Source organism: Pezoporus flaviventris, unplaced genomic scaffold (assembly GCF_033815535.1).
Source record: "Pezoporus flaviventris isolate CSIRO_AGI_PZ_B2104156 unplaced genomic scaffold, CSIRO_AGI_Pfla_v1 ptg000015l, whole genome shotgun sequence".
Taxonomy (NCBI): Eukaryota; Metazoa; Chordata; class Aves; order Psittaciformes; family Psittacidae; genus Pezoporus; species Pezoporus flaviventris.
This window is the reverse complement of record NW_026892563.1, coordinates 17,669,238-17,689,660: the sequence shown is the minus strand read 5'-3', so window position 1 is coordinate 17,689,660 and position 20,423 is coordinate 17,669,238. Positions and strand designations below refer to the sequence as shown.

At 36.7% G+C, this 20,423-nt stretch overlaps 1 protein-coding gene across 10 annotated transcripts in view; it reads left to right on the top strand.

The window, feature by feature from the left end:
• The window catches only part of ITSN1 (intersectin 1), a 136,418-nt gene that overhangs the window by 37,842 nt on the left and 78,153 nt on the right, over positions 1 to 20,423 (top strand). For 8 of the 10 annotated variants that reach the window (XM_061453647.1, XM_061453645.1, XM_061453650.1 and 5 more), the window contains exons 5-12: positions 6,960 to 7,120; positions 8,598 to 8,777; positions 9,410 to 9,503; positions 12,253 to 12,353; positions 12,989 to 13,052; positions 15,089 to 15,226; positions 16,166 to 16,281; positions 19,496 to 19,758. In XM_061453647.1, the coding sequence (XP_061309631.1) occupies positions 6,960 to 7,120; positions 8,598 to 8,777; positions 9,410 to 9,503; positions 12,253 to 12,353; positions 12,989 to 13,052; positions 15,089 to 15,226; positions 16,166 to 16,281; positions 19,496 to 19,758 (1,117 nt within the window). The remainder of the gene's footprint in view (positions 1 to 6,959; positions 7,121 to 8,597; positions 8,778 to 9,409; positions 9,504 to 12,252; positions 12,354 to 12,988; positions 13,053 to 15,088; positions 15,227 to 16,165; positions 16,282 to 19,495; positions 19,759 to 20,423) is intronic. The other 2 variants (XM_061453654.1, XM_061453655.1) reach the window with 2 other exon arrangements.

Genomic DNA, 20,423 nt, shown 5'->3' with positions numbered 1-20,423 from the left:
CCTCTGTTTTTAACTGTTTGAAAGAGTAGTGTGTTGCAGTTATAAAAACGTTTTAATGTAGTAAAGATTTCTGAAGGCAGAATGTTGTTCCGACTGGAGAGAGAAAAGAATTCTTTTCTTGCAAGAAAAACAGTTGCTTTGGAAACATAGGGTTTACATTGCTGGATTTACATGGCTTTTAAATAAATAGCTCATTTTCTTTTAAAATTATCTTTATCTTACAAATATCAAATCTGGTCTGGTTATCTTATTTGCCTTAGATGCAGTGAAAGTTCAAATGTTCCTTTGGAACTTCTTTCACCTTTTAATTAAACAAGGAAAAAAGTTTTGTCTTAAACAAGGTATCCTTTCTTCAAAAAATGTTCCATAGGCGTTAGCTTAAAATAGGTGTTAACAAAACTGAATGATTGTAAATAGTCTGATTAAAAATCTCTTCCTCTCTGAATTATTCAGTTTTTCAGCCTCTTGAGAAGGGAGGGAATCATTCCACTAGTTCCGTAGTTGTCATAGAGACCAGGCCTGAACTTGCACATTTTTTAAATAAAGCTGAACTAAAACTTATTCATGCTGCCTTTATAAATCATAAAAAAGTATGTAGATGTGCCTTTCTCACTGTCTCCTTCCCTTTTTCAGTTATCTTTGAAGTAAGAAAAGTAAATATTTAGAGTAAAAATCTAGATCGCTTATATATATTCCCAGTTGGAATTAGAATAACCAAGTAGGAGAACAGTTGCATAGTGGTAGTGGTAGAGGTCTTCCTCTTAAACATAAAAAATAAAAAATAGAAAATAAAAAAAGGAACATCCTTCTTTTATTCCACAACTTGAATGATTTAACTCTTTTGATCTATCAGTGAACGTTTATTTGTAACCTACCATAGCTTACTGCTGTCCCACAGAAACAATAGAAGTCAGACTGTTTAGTGGCAAGAAGTCCTTTGCAGGCTGCAGAGGACATCACAATATGCTCAAGACTGCATAGAAAAATGTGAATCGTTGTTTGTCTTAGCTGCCAGGGGTAAGATCTCAAAGGAGCACACTTGCTTTGTGAATTAATAGCAATACTCTGATGTTGCCCATCTAAATCTCTAGTAACATGGACATAGATCCATGAGTATTTTAAGGGGGGGTGGGGGGGGAGTTCTGGAGTAGAGATCCCAAAATCTCTGAGACAGATGAGCTGCATAAAAGTTCTTTTGTGTCCAAATTCTTTATTTCTTGACTAGATGTATTTTTTTTTATTTTTTTTTTAAGAGAGAATATAATTACTAGTGGGAGAGAACGGGAGGTACAACAGTCTTTAAGGAAGGAAACTTGTTTATCTGAGTAGAGCAACTTGTGAAACTCTTCAAATTAATTTTCTGATCCTAGAAATATGTAGGTGTGTGTATGTGGTGTTTTAGAAGTGTTTTCCTATTCTTCATGACTTATTGTGAATGCAGTTGATAGTATTAATCTGCTTGCCACCTAAGAGCCCGGCATTTATTTCATGAAGGATTACCTACAGCTGTATGTAGACAGCCTTATGTTAATACAAAGTTTCATCTGTTTTGTTGGCTATAAAAGTTATTGTACAGAAAAACGCGACTGGGAAAGGAACTGGGGAAGGATTGGCCCAATGATTGATTTACCTTACTGCTTTCAGAGCTCTTCACAGTAAAAGCAAACCTTGTATCTCTCTGAGTTTCCAAATGTATTATTTCATGGGTGAGAGTGTTTTATTGGCATGAGCAATATAAGGATTTTGACTGTCTAATTTTAATTAAAATTGAATTGTCTTTTTTGTATCATGAAAAAATTGTTTTGACTGGAACTTCAGGAAATGCTAGCTAGGTAGCTGAAGTACCAGTTAAATGTCTTCTGCCTCAAGAGCTGCTTTGAGAATATTATGCAGTTGATGTAATTGTTTAGAGGATGATAAGCTAAGGAGTATATCTTGTAATTTCTTTCTGCTATTAATCAAAGCTTCCCCAGGATTCATGTTCCTTAAAAATAGCACCTCCATGATTTTTAGCATTGAGAATTCCTGTGTCCCTTCTACTCATCATTCATTTAAGAAAAGTCTTCAGGACCTCAGTAGAGCAAATTACTGGAATTATTAAGGTCTGTCATGACAACATACTTACTGTTCTACCTTTTACAAGCTTTGGAGTCTGCCAAGCTGGTAATCTATTAAGAAGGCTCTAAGTAGGCTTTGAATTGAGACTGCAGTGGCTCAGAAGATAAGTGTTTTTAAGTAGGCAATAATCTGGCTTTCTTCTAAAGCTGTTATGAATGGTGGCCTCAAAAAGCAACTTCCATGTAGCTTGTTTCTCTGGAATTAAATGAGAACTAAAATAATCAATGCCATCTGTTTTTCGTGCATTTAGAGTTAACTTATTTTTCCAGGACAGATTTAAGCCATTGGTTGACTTACTGATTTCTGACATATGCTTCTCAAACCTTGTTAAATTTGTGTCCAAGTGTGGGAGTAAAGGGTTGTACTCTCACACTTGTATGAGGTGTAAGGTAATATGAGGTTATATGAGTTGTAAGTCTTACTACATATGTATTGATTAAATGACTGATGCTAAAGACATAATTTCTTCTCACTAATTATGTCTGCATTTTATAATGCAACATGTGATTGTATAATCTAATATGGGAATGTAAAGCTAAATAAATCCAGATTTTTTTTGAACTGCAAGGAGATTTCCTTGTTTTAACACTCTGCTGTTTTCATAGAGGTAGACATTTTATAGGCTGGTCATAATCATATTTGATGGGAAAAAAACCCTATACATGATCAGTTTCTGTGCTTCATAAATGCAGAATGCATGCTGTAGAAAAGAGGAGATAAAGGAAGAGGAAAAGATCTGCAGAGGAACAGTTTTGTCAGCACCTGAAACCTAGCATTGTGATGAAGCCCACTGCAGCTATTCTCATTAGAAAACCCCTGTTATAATCACAAGCCTGTTGGATAAAATATGATAAATATTTAGTCAAGGTTTAATCTACTTACTGCTCTGCACTGGTTCCGGCCAGACCTTAAATGAAACAAATTTAAGGACATTACATTCTTCCAAATTTCATTAGAAGCAGAGGGGGTTGTGTGTACTGTCAGCCACTCACTGCCTTTAAGGTGATGTTTATTCAAAAATAGCACTGCAATCTGACAGCATGATACTAGGCTCAGTAATTAGAACTTAAAATTTGTCTTATTCTTGCACTAAAGATTTTGTAAGACTAGCTGATTTTCGTTAGCATGCTGTAAGAATGTATACATTCTTACATACAGAATGTATAAGTTCTGTAGTGTGTACATAATTTTTCTTACAAATTTGTGCTGTTAAGTTAAATAACAAAGCCATTGATGTAGAGTAAATGAGTTGAACAGGTGGTCAGACAAAATTAAAAGCTACTGATGAGTATGTGAATAGGATTTCATTAAAGCAGAGAGACTGGTGCACATCAAAGTTTCTTATTACTGGACAATTAATATTTTCTTATGTAGAATGCAAAGACTTACAGTATTCTAGCAGCAGACTCTGTAAACAGTGCCTGGAGAATCAAGTTTGCCTACATTATGCTATTTACTCTTACTGTATTTTCATGGCAATTATTGAGGGACTCTTCCTGTGCTTTAGTAATGGAAAGGCTTAAATTTTGTAAGTCAGAATATTTGTAAGTGTAGAAGCCTGTTAGGTTGAACAAATAAGACTATTATAAATACAACCTGTGTAATTATTTTGCTTGAAAGCAAAGATGTAGGGAACTCTGTGACTATTTATTTGAGCTGTTGGTGCCAGTTGGTCACTATGGAGCTTACTGACTTCTCTGTATGTTGAGGAATAAGCTGTCTTTGGGAAGACCACTGACTTCTTTGAGTGCAGTCCAAAATCTGCTAGAACAGGTTTATCAGGATCAATTTCTCTAGCTTTGTTCCTATGCACATCCTCAACTTTCTAGCCATACAAGCCTGTTTTTCACTCCCCATTTCCACTGGGCATTTGACAGAAGAATGGATAAGCAAATATTGAACTGAACTTTCATTAAAAACACCACACATTTTACTTGTTGAATATTTTCTAATTTTCTTTGGTTGCCTTCAAAAAGGTGTGCTGTCTGTAAGCATCAGTTAAATGAATCAAATTATCTACTCCTGGGTTTTAGAGTTCTTCAGAGTCTTAATTTTCTAATGAGGCTTTCTCACCCTTAGTATTCATTGAGTGTATGTCAGTTCAGTTTCTATTGCAAACCCCACAAATGACAGTGCTTCAAAATATACATTTAGCCATTAAGTTTCTGACATTCTAACATTCCAAATACCTGTTGCTTCTTGAATGTTTTGGGTTTGTAAGACCTGCAGCATGTTTTCTTCCTGAGTTAGACTTCTAACATTGCTGTTAATAGGTGGTGACTAATAGATGTTTCAGGAACTGTTTTGATAGTAAAAAGTAAAAGGTGTATGAAGAAGAAAATGAAATGAACTGAGTAATACTATTCCTTATAAGCCTAATAAGTGATTTTGGGCAGCAAAAATTCTACAGCATGTTGTGGGACACTTCCATCCTGCAGCTGAAAAATAAGCAGAGTGGATAGTCTTAATTGTCATAGTTAAGCTATGAAATCCTTAAAAATTAATTTGGACTTTTTACAGGAATTTTGAGTTGATACAAACAAATCAATTGTAGAGAAAATTTTAGAGAGATAATAAATGTATTTTTGAGATTTATACCCATTTCATTGTATAGGAGGAAAAGCACGACATACTGCATACGTGCAATCTTTTTGCAGGTTTATTTATAGTGGCTTGTGGTACATACACCCCACTGGACAGAAGAATAAGATGGAAGCTAATAAACTCTTAGTATTTTTATGTCCAGAGAAAGCCATTGTACTTCAGAATTAACCAAATACGGATAACCTCAGTAACAAAATGTGAGAAACCTACTTTGTGTTCTTAGCTATTTTCTAGAAGTAATTATACTCTCATTTTATAACATACATTAATCATTAACAGCTATTACAGTCTATCCTTGTTGCTAACACTCATAAGAGGAAGGCTTTTCTGCTTTCAGTAGGGTTCTCCCACTTCTTTCTGCAAGTTGTGCGAAGACAAAACTATTGCATCTTCCTCTTTAACTTAGCCTGCCAGTACATCAGGAAGCATTAGTGTGTCTCTTGCTCTTCATGGAAGAATAATCAGAAGCTGAGACAGACTTTAGAGCAGTGGTGTCCTGCAAAGAAGAGGAGACATGCATTCCAAATTGATGCTTCTCTTGGCCCAGGTCTGCCATGCTGGCCTTCCTTCTTCCTTCTGCTGGTTGGACTACCATACATCAAGTCTGGCTGCTACAGTAGGATCATTTTTATTGATTACTTGTCAGATGAACTGCATACTAAGTGATCGTGACTGAAACTTGAATCTGAATTGCATTGTGCTGTGTGGGTCCCAGGATAGTCCCAGTTTATACTAAATTTAGGCTCCCAAAGGCTTGGTGGTAGTGGAATAAGAAGAAAGTTTAAAGTTATAAAAGAGCAGACAGATTTTTTGTGTAAATTAAACTTCTCTATAACACCTAGAAGTTCTCACATCCAAAACTTGTTCTTCAATGAAATATATGTAGTAATTCATTATCTTTCAGGGAGTGGTGCAGTGCATACTTTTCTTTCTAACTGTAAGCCTCAGAGTCTACAGTTTCTTTCACCAGACTTTCTCTTTCTTTAGATACTGTTGCCAGTTTGTCAGTAGTATTATTTAGTCTTGTGACATCAAAATTAGTGGATTAAGACAGTTGACACTGCTGAAAATACAGTCTTAAAAGTATTGGGAAGGGTTGGAGTGTCTCCATTTTTGGGGAAATGCTACTGGTGATCTAACCAGGGGAAACTCTTTAAGATGTATGGTTGGCCTGTGGCAACCGCTGCTGGGATCTGCCACTTCGTTGACTTTTCTTGGTTTTTTTTTGGCTGTGGTGGGAGGGATTTCATTTTTGTGACTGCTTTGCCATTTCATTTACCTGGCTGTCTACTTATTTTCAATTATAAATAACTGTCAATTTATTGCAGTACTTTTTTGATAACTGTTCACATACTTGCATGAAAGCTTTCCTTGGCAGGGATTTGATCAGACATAAAGCTCTAGTTTAACTAGTCTGTGAGGGTCCTTTACGTTGTCATGTCCATGCCATATAAATGTACTCATAAACTTTCAAATATCTATTATTCCAATACTGAAATGTGCACTTAATTCTCCAAATGAATGCAAAGGAATAAGCGTAATGTTTAAAACTAAGTTTATAACCAATCACATTACTAATGTGCATTTACTCTGTTTTTTTGGTTTGCAATTGCAGCAACTAACATTCTTCTTCCTGCTTTTCTCCTGCCAACTGCCTAGCCCTATTCCCTGCTGAGCATGGTTTTCTTAACCATCAAATGAAGAAACAAAAAGAAGACTGTTTTAAGTCAGACTACTTTGCATGAAAGCCTATTCAAGGTCTAGGCTCAATATTTTATCTTGAGTACTATTGTTTAACTGAAAACATTTATACACTTGCAGATGTAGCAAGTGTTTAGTAAAGTGCACAGAATTAAAGAATGTTTCATTTTAAGTGCAGCTGAAGTGCAGATTTGCAGATTAAATAATTTGATTCTCTGTGGTGCTGTTTGCAGTACCATTTATTTTCATTTGTGTGATTTTGCAAGGTTTTTGTAGAACTACATTAATCCTTCTTTAGGTGCTCCACTGTAATTCTTCTAAGAATTGAAAAGTGAATTAAACAATATTCATTAATCATGCAAAGAAGCTCTTGGTTTAAACAGTGTCCAGTTTTATGATCACTTTTAGCCTGGCATAAATATTTTTAAGGGAAATTAATTAGTCTTAAACGAACATGCCTTTGTGTGCATGGTCTTAGGTCAGTTCCTGAAGTTCATAATTTAAGAATCTAAGTGTGAAAATCATGTATTTTGTAGGGCTCTAGCTGACATGAACAATGATGGGAGGATGGATCAGTTGGAGTTTTCAATAGCAATGAAACTTATCAAATTAAAACTACAAGGTTATCAACTCCCATCTGCACTGCCTCCTGTCATGAAGCAGCCACCTGTTGCTCTGCCTAGTGCCCCAGGATTTGGTAAGGTCTTTGTTTTCCTCCTTGTCAGCTTGTATTGTAGCAACCTAAGTTGAATTTGATTGTTGTTTTGCAGTTTCTAAAAGAAACTTTTAAGAAAAAATACTTCTAAAAGTACGTGAATTCAAAGCCAAATGCTGCCACATGCCTGCGTGTGCTCAAGAAAACCCATCTCAATGAATTTTTATCACCCAACCACACTGAATAGCATAAGCTGAGGTCCTGTTTGCTTCAGGTCTCCTTACACTGCTCCCTGTGTGTTTTAAGCAAAAGTGATTCTGGGCAAAAAAGATGGATCTAATATGAGGGCTAATACATTCCAAAGTGATGGAGTTTTTGTTTGAACTGCTATCATCAAGGAATCTCCAGCTTTGGCAAGATTAGCTATGTTTTTTTTGACTTTTTACAAGTCATGGTAGTAATGCATCCCTTTGCTGTTATTTTAGAAACAGCGCTGCACTGTGATTAGCTAGAACAGCTGCTGATTCAGTTCTCATAGTTAAGTACTGCCAAAGTTGCCATCATTTCAAGGTAAAAAGTAGGGAAAATGGGATGATGAGGGGAAAGTAACTAAATGAAGCTGAATCTCATGTTTGACACCTTGATGTTTTGCTGTATTCTGTAGGGAGCAGTTCTTTACCTTTCTGTTTTAGTTGTCACTGGGACTCGATTTGGTTTGGGCCTGAGAATCACTGCTGTCCTTAAGAAAAAAGAACAGTGCATTTGATAAGCTGTGTGCAACCATGTTGTTTGATCAGTTGTTGCTTCCACAAGTTTTAAAAACAGTTTTATTTCTGACTGTAAGAAATCAGTGGAATTGAAGAGGTCAAATACCGGCTTAAGTGAGAAAAGGCATAATAAAACCAAACAAGGAAACCAGCAAAACCTGTGATTTTAATTCTCAGTCACTGTAGACTTGATCTCAGCTGTTTGCACACACCCTTATTCTTCCTATTGGCATGACTGGAACTCCTTATGCTTCCTGTTATCCATGCAACTGTGCATACACCTAAAATACCTCATTACTGTGCTTTACCTTATTAGCTTTGCACTGTTTCATCTTGAAAATAGGCTGCAAGCAGTTACCCTGAATCTTGTTCTTTTCATCTGTGGCTAAATGTAGGCTGTGGGTTCATTACTCACTGGAAGTTGACAGTGCTGCTCTTCATTTAGTTTGAGGCAAACAATTCTTTTTTTCAGCAAATGCTAATAGACTTTTTTGGTTAGTGTTGCATCCAATGCGATCTTATATGCATACATTAGAAAGTGCTGTGTTGTTCCCTCTGCATTGTTTTATGTTCCCCTGCCATGCTAATGGTGCAGTGAACTGTAAGAGTTCTTTCAAGGGTTGTGTGAAAGTTTCCATTTCAGTTTGCTCTTTAATTCTGCTTTTACTGCTGGGTTGCAGGCTACAGTTAAATTGTTGTATCGTATTAGGAGTCTCGAGATTAGAAAAAAAATCTCCTTCTCTTGCCCTTAGGTATTGGGGGCATTGCCAGCATGCCATCTCTTACATCAGTTGCCCCAGTGCCAATGGCATCTATTCCAGTAGTAGGAATGTCTCCACCATTAGTATCTTCTGTTCCTGCAGCAGCAGTACCTCCCCTGGCTAATGGAGCTCCTGCTGTTATACAGCCTCTGCCTGCTTTTGCTCATCCTGGTATGCTACACTGAGACTTTGTTTACTCTCTTGCTATTAACAAATTATTTTGCCATTTTCTTTGGGTCCAGAGAACAGTAGACATGGAATTAGCCATTCTAACTTACTTTAAAGAGTGACTTTGGGTAAAGACTATACTTTGGTTTAGCCCAATGTAATTGGTTAGCAAACTTGTATAAAAGTTAAAAAAAGAAACATAGACATACCATACTGTAACAGTCGGTCATGTTGAGAGAAATATTAACCCTGTTACAAGAGCGGTGTGATAAATCTAGCTTGCCAGCAAAATGGAAAATGGTACTCTACGATATATTTATAACCATTGAAGTACTGCTGTTTGTTGGGATTACATTAAAATACTGGACTACATATGACTTCTAACACAATCTAATTTGATTAATCACAATCTAATTTGATATCAACAGTGTTTGCACAAACTGTGAAAGTAAAAACATGAGGGAAGTGTGTTTTCGCCTATTCTGTTAGACGTTGTTAGTTTATCTTGGTATTTTTAAAAGTGGTACCATCAAAAGGATCATAATGCTTGTATTTGTTGTTAGAACCTAACTGAACAACACTGAAATTCTACATTTTAAAATGGTAATATAATATATGTATTCTGTTATTTACAGCCACATTGCCAAAGAGTACTTCCTTTACTAGATCTGGTCCAGGATCACAGCTAAATGCAAAACTGCAAAAGGCACAATCATTTGATGTGGCTAGGTAAGTTGGTAAGGAAGGAGCGTATGTGTGTATCTGGTTCCTCAGAGTTAGAAAAATGACTTCTCTTTCACAAAGTTGTTTTCTGAAATAATATTTACTTGCAGAAATCAATTCCTGCTGAGATACTTCAGGATTTCATAGTATGTTGTGGTTTCACAAGGAATGCTCCATGAGTAATGAATCATTGAAATATAATAATTAACTATTACAGTATGTGTTGACACTATTTACAAACTCTTGGAAACTTAATTTTTAGAAAAGCATTTGCTTCTGTAAACATAATCTGCATTGTGTAATACTACATAGGCCTATTAGTGAGAATCCTCCTGTTAGTGAGAAAACATAACAAGCAATATTCTTTAAAATTAGCAACTGTAGGTTAATTTTTTAAAGCAAAATATTTAATAGTTCTCATATTTTAAGTGCATTTCACATGAATGTTTCTTGTGTATTCTTCAAGTTCTGCATGAAAAATCACCTAAAAGGCTTTTAGATTATTTCAAGGCCTAAGAAAAGGTATGGTTAGGCAAAATGAAATGTATCTAACAAAATCAAACTTCCTTAGAGGGGGTAAGAGAGTAATTTCCCAAGTCTTTATAAATCAAACTTTCTTACAGGTCTGTACTACAGATTTTTTTTAAGGAGAAAATGGCTTGGGATGTTATTTAATTTATTTTTTAATTTTTTTTATTTTCCCAATTTTTCTTGTGCCCTGGTATTAGATAAGGACACTACTGACTATTGTCAAATAGGATTAAAAATCTTTCAAAGCAAACAATTTTTTTTCTCTTTGAAACTTAGTAGTATTAGGAACATAGTGATGCTCTGATATAATTTTCAGAGATACAAGAAGTTATCTGCTTTGTCATAACAACACTTAGTCTTTATAATGAATGGAGTTCAAGAAACTTCATCTGAGATGGCTTCTAGATATTCCATAAGAGGGCTGATACAGTTTTGGGGTTCACTATATCTGTCTCTTACTGGTCACTTCTATTGCCAACAGAGGCCTGAACCTCAGGTGAGATGATTTCTTTTCTGAGGTGAAATTGCATGGTTCTCTAACTCTGGGCTGAGACTGGAGCTTCCTCAGCTCCACACTGTTACTTCAGTAACTCTGAAACGTCTGCCAGCAGTTCCTTCCCAGACTGCTGCTAATGCTGAATTATGAACTGGTGTGTGTCTTCAAGTTTTATTTTGGAGAAAACAGATAGCAAGGTAGTTGATTTGCAGAGTTTATGGAAAGGGAGGAAGAAGAGCTAAGCCCATTAAATTGAAAGGTAAAGTTGAAGGTTTTTTTGTTTATTTTTTTTCATAACCGAGAATTATTTTGAATTTTGAGAAGGGTGAAATTCAAAATTTCATTTGTGGTGCTTTTATAATTCTGTCTGCCGAGTCGCCAGTAGTGAACTCTTGGCATGCATGGTGTTTGGCATACAGGAGTCAACTGTTTCGTCCTCCAACCTTTTTTTCCTCCAAAAGTACCATTTGAGTATCTATGAAGGAGAGTTTCATTACTTAATGTGTAATAACCTTACTTCACAGATCAAGGTACAAATATAGGTAAAGAGTAAAGTAGACTTAATGTGTGGAAACTCCAAATCTGGCAAAACTTGTGAGGGAGGAATTGACATGGATAAAACTTCAGTAGTCAGCTTTTTTTTTTGTTTGAGTTTCAATTCTTGTTTTCATTATTTAAGATGCAGCTTGGTTTTGCTTTGTTCCTATGATGGAGGATTATTTCAGCACAGTAGTTTGGAAATAGAAAAGAGAAATAGAGGTATTAGCTGTTTCAGGTGTTGTCATGTGAAAATAGGATATGAGATCAATTAGTAGAGTGAGAGTGTTCACATAATCCTTCTTAGCTCAACCTTGAAAGATCTTACGGTGCTATCTGCTCAGTGGAACAGGGAAGAGCGATTTGCTGGGCTTGGTTCTTTTTATTTTTTTTATTTTAACCTGGAATTTGGTGCTGTTACAAATGCTTATTTGATCTGGCTGCTTTTTCTGTGTGTGTGTGTGTGTGTGTGTGTGTGTGTGTGTGTGTGTCTTTTTCAGCCTTAACAAAAAAGGACAAAGTTTAAATGTGCCTAAAGACAGAAGAACTGTGCTCATTGTTTTTCAGTATGAAGACGCATCAGCCTTCAAACATGGGAAATCATAGCTACAAATAACAGCACTCAACACAACCTATTATGTGAATGAATTAGAATGGGGAATATTATTTTTGTCATTAGAGCTTCATTACAAGCACATTGATTGCTTTCAGATTTAGCTTTTTTCACCCTTTTAAAATGTTTTCAGTATATTTTATGTTTGCTTTCCTTAATCAGTTTATGAATTATTTGGCTAACGCAACCAGTTAAAGACAGGGTAAAATGAGGTATTACTTTCTGCTGACTGCTGTCGGGTGTTTCCTGTTGTATGTTTATGTAAAGGCTTTTCACTGTGAGCTGTTTAGGTTACTTAATTCTCCGCTAGTAAAGAAAAAAGCAAAACTCTTAGGCCTGTCATTCAACTTTATAAAAAAACATCTTCTAAGATGCTGAATTATGATAAATGTTTTCAAACAAGAAATCAAACCTGTTGTGGTTTCGGGAGTAGAAGGGAATATTTGTGAAAAGAACCATATTGAGCATAAAACTTGATCTCTGTGCAGCATGTCATGTTGTTGTACCTGTTAGCTTCATGTGAATAAATTTAAAATCATCTTCCCCCCTCCCCCCCCTTATCCTTTTTCTAATTCCAGTGTGCCACCTGTGGCAGAGTGGGCTGTACCTCAGTCATCACGACTGAAGTACAGACAGCTGTTCAATAGCCATGATAAAACAATGAGTGGACACTTAACAGGTATTGAAGCAGTTTCTGTTGTTTCCTTTTTTCAATCTGTAAAAAGCCAATTATAGTAGCATTTAAAATGCTGTTCCCATAGTAAAGGACTAGTGTCTCTCTCTGTTGTTGCCATCAGCATTTTTCTGTTTGACTCTCCCAACTGCTTAATGATCTTGTTTAGAAACAAATATTCATTCTAGCTGGGATAATTTTATCACCTTCTTTCCTTTATTTTCTGCAAAGTAAGGTGGTGCTGGGAAACAATTCTTGGAAAGGGTACAGTGGGTTATGTGAAAACTTGTGCAGCCATTTCCAGTTTCAGCTCATCCACTGATGAGGGTGCCTACGCAGTTTCAGAAACAAACTGGAATGATACACTGGCTTAGTTCTACTACCTCCTTTGACTTTCATAGCTTGCCTTTTTTTTTTCTTTTTTCTCATTTATTTTTATTTAACCTGTTATTGAGAGGGGAAAGGTTATGAGGCTCTTTTTAGTTTTCTCCTTTGGTGGGGGGAGCCTAGTTAATGTTGATAACATCTTTTCAGTGTTATCTTATTCAGAACTAAGCTCTGCTTGTGCTTTAGCTACTCGGTAATGCAAGAAAAGGAGAAAGTTGCTTATGTGTTTGTTAATCTTTGTTTCCCTTTGTTAGGTCCACAAGCAAGAACTATTCTTATGCAGTCGAGTTTACCACAGGCTCAGCTGGCTACAATATGGTAAATCTATCAATTTCCAAACTGGAAACAGTACTTGAACCTCTATACTGAATACTGTGGGCTTTTTCTCCCTTTTCAGTCTTCCTCCACTGATAAGTCATTACATGTTGCTTTTTTAATGTATAACTTTATGTAGTGCTTTTGGTTAAATGACACTTTATAGAACAAAACCTGCACTGATATGCTTATATTAATATTACTTGACAAAATTTAAAAATAGTATCTTTTACACTATGCACATAGGTGTTTTGTAAGTTGGGTTTCAGTTACGAGTTTTTGAGGCAGACAAAATGTAGAGCCTCCTATATCTTCCACATCCCTGGCCATATGTGATACAGCACCAGTGAAACTCACAGATTTGAACAGGTAGTACAAAAGGAAGCTTAATCCAGAACCCTGCTTTTTTTGGGGGACTTCTGTGCCTTTTAGATGAGTTTCTAAGGGCTTATTTCCAAGGGGCTGAAGTTACATACACTTAAAATAATGGATTTTAAAAGGATTTGTCTCAGCTTCTTGTTTTCCTTTCAACTTCTTCTTTGCTGAAGTTTAGTATGTTCTTATCATTACATGGAATGTTACTTCTGATTAACTGCTGTACTTTTTACATCATTGCTTGAAAACCGTTGTCAACTCACTAACCCATCTGACTCCTGCTTGAGGGTTTCAACTGTGTTGTCAGTTTAATGTGGCAATTAATTTGCACTTCCTTTCTTTGCTAAGCACAGATGTTTGTATTACATCTTAAAATGCACTCTCTCCTCCTGTTTCCTAATAAAGCTACTGTAAGGAAAAAAATATCAACTCGGTCATCCAGCAGATGATTAACCAAAAAATACTGTGCTTGTTGCCAGTGTTCAAGCAGGCTGTGTGGGCAGAGGAATGATGTCAGTGTAGTGCAGGAGCTCTAAACATAACTCTCTTTTGACATTTAAAATTGCCAAGTCTACTGAGATAAGGAATTGATCCTACAGCTTTTGTTGCCCGGCTTGTAGCTCCTTTTTCTGATACTTTCTCTCTGGTAGTGGAACCCCTGTGGCTGTTCTCTGGGGCCAGATTTGTCAGTCTGTATTGGGTCTGGATTCACTGATTCATAGACACACAAAGTGAAGTACAGTGAAGTAGCCTGTCAGCTACTCTTGTAGCAGCTGTTCTCATATTCCTGGTACAAAGATGTGGATCCAGACTGTTAGGAAAGCTGATCAATCATATCTGCCTGCTAGATTTTCATTCTAGTGACTTGTTCTTATGCCCCAGCCTGAGCAGTTCATTAACACAAACATGGGTCAAATGAGCCTGTAATTGTCTTCAAAATTTAAATCCTGTAAAACAGTCCTGTACCTCCAGACATCAAAAGAATGTATCAGTTGCTTATCTGTGATTTTTTTCACAGTATCATCAGACATTTTCCTGCATGATTAAAGTGCAGCACACTAGTGAAACAAAGCTGATGTTTAGGCTGTTAAATTTTGTCCAATGCCACATTACCATGAATAAAAGCATTTTGTGCATCTGACGGGTTTAGGTCATCCAGAGATGTTACTCCATAATTTTTGGCAAGTGTATAATGCTAAAACATTTTTGTGCTTGTCAGGACTAGAATGTTAATGGCTTTGATTTTAATGCAGATGTGTGCTCTGGAAGGTGAAATAGGAGCCTCCAGGGAAGAAGAATTCCAAACCAAAAAGTTCTACCAAACATCTGAGCTGATTCTTTTCTAAATGATGCTGTGTAGTAGCTGTTCACAAAGTGTTCAAGAAAGCTCCACTGATTAATGTTATTTACATAGTATCTGGTACAGGCAGCACTCAAAGAGCAAGCAAAGTAGAAGCCATGGCTATAAAGATAGTTTCCAGGCAGATGTGTGAGATATGTGGAAAATAGTGAAGCATTTGGGTTTTGCTTTTTGTTTTGAAGAAACAAAGTAGTGTGGAAAAAAAAGTGAAAAATTGAATTAATTTCAAACTGAATACTATGCTTTTTAACAGTGCTTTTTAATGTTTAAGAGTTTACTTACTTTGTTCCTTCCCTTTAAAAAGGAATCTTTCTGATATCGATCAAGATGGAAAACTTACAGCTGAAGAGTTTATTCTGGCTATGCACTTAATTGATGTAGCTATGTCTGGTCAGCCGCTGCCACCTGTACTGCCTCCAGAGTATATTCCACCTTCTTTTAGGTAATGGGTTATAATTCTGGAATCTCATTCCTAAATTTTTATTTCATTTGGGAAAGGTGTCCTGTGACTATGAAGTAGAAGAAATTGAAAAGTAATCCCTCTCCTTTTTGTACTGCATCTATGTCACAGAGTGCTGCCTTGATGGGAAATGCTTGTGTAGCTTTTTGGTTTTGTACAGTTACTGGATGCTGGAAGTAGCAAGAATTCCTTGTAAGAATACAGTTTCGGTCAATGTTTTATGCTAGCATACCTTCCAAAACTTAGTCTAGCCATATAAATTTCAAGTTCAAGCCTATATTTCTTTAGAGCAAATACTATGTATTGGAATTCAAAACATGATATGGATTTGCACTATAGCAAATTAGAGGTTTTTGGCAGTTGTGTGTGTGAATAGTAGTGATGAGTCATTACTTCTGTTCCTCTATTTCACATTTTTTGTGGAGAAATGGCTGGGAAGACAGTGACAGCAATGAAAAGATGTTTCCATACATGGTAGCTTCATGTTCTTCAAGTATCCTCTTGAAGATTACAATTTTGTTGCTTATTCCATGTGGGATCTTGTTTTTAGCTTGACTATCTTGAGCTCTTCCTCTGTCTTTGCAACTTTTCCTGTAGTTGAGATAGGCATTTCCCCAGCTTCAGACTGGTCACAAGTAAGAGATGTTGGGGACAGGGTTGAACACATCTGGAAGCTGCATGGTTCTGTGAACCTTAAACTGGGTTTTTCAGGTCACTGGTGTGTACTGTTGAGACTCTGGAGGGTACTATTATCTTAATGGCGATGGCTGAGTGAAATCCTCTAGGCAACACTGAGGGATCATTAAATATCAGTAAACATTTCATCATGGCATTTCATTTATAATTTCATCATTAAATCATAAATATATTTGGCAGGCATAGATTCTTTTAAACAACTTGGAATTATCACTTTATTGACAGAAGAGTACGCTCTGGTAGTGGCATATCTGCTGGAAGTTCAGTGTCTGCAGACCAAAGGTTACCAGAAGAACCAGCATTAGAAGACGAACAGCAGCAACTGGAAAAGAAATTACCTGGTGAGCAAGCAAAAACAGAGATACATTGTGTGCTCTGATCAGAGAGATGCTATCATCAGGTTATGCTGTGGAGTTAAAAAGGCGTATTAAGAAATGCTTTCTTTTGAGATCAGTTTTTGACATGTCAGAGGCATAACCAAGACATTGCTTGGTCCAGCTAATTCCTTACTATTGCATGATACTTTCTGTTAGTGACAGTGGAGAGATGAATAACATTTGGGTTGCTCATTTTATGCACTCTCAACAGAGACAGCACTTTGCAGTCCTCCTACAGTTGTACAATGAAAACTTTTTACTAACTCCACATTCTGACTTAACTGGAGTGTAGTTTGCCTTATGTACTTTTAAGATCACAGTATGCATACAGAAGCCTGTTTCATTGAAGTCTGTGTAACTATGTTTTTTGATACAAGCCTTAGCAGCTCTGCTTTTGGGGAAAATAAAAAAAAAAAGGGAAAAAAAAAGAAAAAGGCAGTAAAGGAGGAAAAAAAGGGACTTAGAATCACAGAATCATCAAATACTTTGGGTTGGAAAGGACCTTAAGATCATCTATAGAATCACAGAATAGAATTATAGAATAGTTAGGGTTGGAAAGGACCTTAAGGTCATCTAGTTCCAACCCCCTGCCATGGACAGGGACGCCTCACACTAAACCATGTCATCCAAGGCTCTGTCCAACCCGGCCTTGAACACCATCAGGGATGGAGCATTCACAGGCCCATTCCAGTGCCTCATCACCCTCACAGTAAAGAACTTCCTCCTTATATCCAAGTCTAAACTTCCCCTGTTTACGTTTGAACCCATTACCCCTTGTCATATCACTACAGTCCCTAATGAACAGTCCCTCCCCAGCATTCTTATGGGCCTCCTTCAGATACTGGAAGGCTGCTATGAGGTCTCCACGCAGCCTTCTCTTCTCTAGGCTGAACAGCCCCAACTTTCTCAGCCTATCTTTGTATGGGAGGTGCTCCAGCCCCCTGATCATCCTCGTGGCCCTCCTCTGGACTTGTTCCAACAGTTCCATGTCCTTTTTATGTTGAGGACACCAGAACTGCACACAATACTCCGAGTGAGGTCTCACGAGAGCAGAGTAGTGGGGCAGGATCACCTCCTTGTACCTGCTGGTCACACTCCTTGATGCAGCCCAGGATACAGTTGGCTTTCTGGGCTGTGAGTGCACACTGAAGCCGGTTCATGTTCATTTTCTCATTGACCAGCACCCCCAAATCCTTTTCCACAGGGCTGCTCTGAATACAATTGAATCTATTAGATTTGAGAAGCAGCACTTTCCTGCCGTGATTCTTCCATGGTATCGTGTTTAGTCATGTATAGTAACTCTCTGTCTATTGTAGCCTCTGCTACTTTGCCAGGTACTTGTTTGTACCTTTCAGGATCATTATACTGTCGTTTCTTAAATACTGATGTTTCAATTGTCATCTTGTAGTCTTACAGCACTGATGTTGATTAAAAGATGGATTGCACAGCACAGCTTGTAGTTCATGAATTTTGTATTTGAACTATGGATTGGAATTGTCTTTGGCAACCTGTTATTCTTCATTTTTTGGTTTTATTTTTGGTTTAAAGCCATTTTTGCTTTCATTTGAAGAGGAGCTAGAGTGTATAAGCCTTTTACTGTATTTGATGTGCAGATTTTCCATTGTAAAGATAATAGTGTATGTTATCTTGCTTTTTCATCGGCTTTGCTAAATCTGGCTAGGTATTGTGGGTTGTTTTTTTTTCTTATTTTGAGATATTTGAAAAAATTTTTATTGTTGGCTTTTATAACCTTTTAGAAGCTTTCTCTTAAGCATAATAACACAAGCCAATAGCTATGTATTTAAGTTGCTAGAAGTTTCTCACTTCTGTTTTTGTACTTTGGATATTTTTATTTTTTTTTTTTTTCTTTTTTTTGTAACTACCTTGATTTTCCTGAATAGCTGTACTAGCTTGTTGGACTGTCATCTTAGAATCTGCTCTTTCTGAGCCTTGAACATGGTATCTTATTGTCGATGCTATTTGCAAGTGTTTTGTCTTTCTACCTATTCCTTTTAACTGATTTTCTTGAAATGACTTTTTTTTTTCTTCTTTTTTCTCCTTTCTACTTGGTTTCCTAAATCAGTGGGAGTTATAATCACATTCTCTATCAGTTTGTATCTTAATATTCTTTGAACCGAGAAACTAATTTTAAACAAACTTGACAGACATCAAAGGTTAGATTTTTTTCAAGTTTTATGAAAATTGGCAATTGGCAATAGGAAAGGGGGCCCAACTTAAATAAAGACAAGAGTTCAGCTGGTTCAGCAGATGTTGAGTAAATGTGTCAAACAGTGCATGCACGCTTTGAGGTAAATATGTGCTATTTCTTCCCTGCCAAAAATGTACATCTTGAGCATGCAGGAAGAGAAATACAGAATATGGGGTATGGGAATAGGACATACAGATTTCATTATGAAAAGAGACAGAAGGTGAAGCGGAAAGAATAATTTGGAGGAACTGTAAGGGGTGGACCTAGGAACGTGGAGCAAGGAAAGGACAACTCCTGATATTGCAGAATGTCAGGGAATGCCTGCTGGAAATGAGGTCATTCCTTTAGGACTGTAAGTGACAAACGTGCAAATCTGCAGGAATCCAGTCTTACTGAGTTCAGCTGCTCAAGAACTTAAGCAAACCATTTCTTTTCCTGACAGTAATGAGTAATCTTATGAGAATATCAAGTTTAAATACATTCTGGTCATTTGCATAATGGCTTCTTGATAATATCATCAGCTGAATTCTTTCCCTTATAGTAATTGAAGTGTTGGTTCTTGTTGCTGCTACTATTATCAAATGCGAACAGTAGCAAAACTGCTACTATTATCAAGTGTATACAGGAACTCCAGATCCTGTGTCCTCACAGAGGACTAGCTAGTGAATGGTTTATCTAAATTATACCCACCTGTAGGGCTTGAGGAGAATCCTAGAAGCCTGAGAAATAGGGATTGAAATTTACACCTTGGTTTCCTAACGATGTGGATTTAAGGGGATCTACAATGTAAATGCTACTGATAAAACCGATAATTTCCTATATTGCTGTATTATCAGTAGTTTAGAGCTGTGTCTAGTACTGTTGGAAGGTTGTTTCACTTTGATTCAGCATATATAGATTTTGATATTTTTTTTTTAAGTCAGTAGCAGAGTTTAATTCTCTTTTGCCCCATGTTTCCACACATTAAAGTTACCTTTGAAGATAAAAAACGGGAGAACTTTGAACGTGGCAATCTAGAACTTGAGAAACGGAGGCAGGCTCTCTTGGAACAGCAACGCAAAGAGCAAGAACGTCTAGCACAGCTGGAACGGGCAGAGCAGGAAAGGAAAGAACGTGAGCGGCAGGAGCAAGAACGTAAAAGACAACTGGAGCTAGAGAAACAGCTGGAAAAACAACGGGAATTGGAACGGCAGAGAGAAGAGGAAAGGAGAAAAGAAATAGAAAGAAGAGAGGTAACCAACTGGATAAAAAGAAGGTGGTTATGTCACTGGCAGCTGTGCTTGATTAGAACAAAATGTAATGTTTACACTAAATATTTTGCTGTAATTTTTAGTCAGCAAACATTTAAAGAATGAACTTAAATTTCTGGGGGTTTGGAGGTAAAAAAAGAGTCATCTCTCTGCTTCTTTGTTTTTCATGTGAAAGAATGAATATTTAGATATAAGGCAATGTGCTCCTAACATCTGGCTTTTTAAAAAATAGTAATTATTTTCTTGATATAAAAAGATGCTTGAATGAATGAAGAAAAACTTACGGGCATTGGTGGCATTCATGATTCATAGCATAGTTAATATGTTAAAGGAAACACGTACTGGTTAACTTCCAAAGTTATTTTTTTCTCATATTGCCAAATGATGACGCAGTCAGTGCAGTCACATTTGACTATTTGCAAAGCTTCAGAATGTGTAATGTTGGAGGCTGGATAAAGATTTGGTGCTGTCCTGGAGAGTTCTTCCAGTCTAAATGTGAAACAACTTGTTAAATCAGAAAACTGGATCTTGGGAAAGAGATTAAAATAGAGTGATATACTGTTTAGTCACCTATCTGCTCTACAGCAAAACCCCATTTCACCAGTGCTTTCAAGTGAGCATTTAAACAATTGAGCAATTTCTGTGCT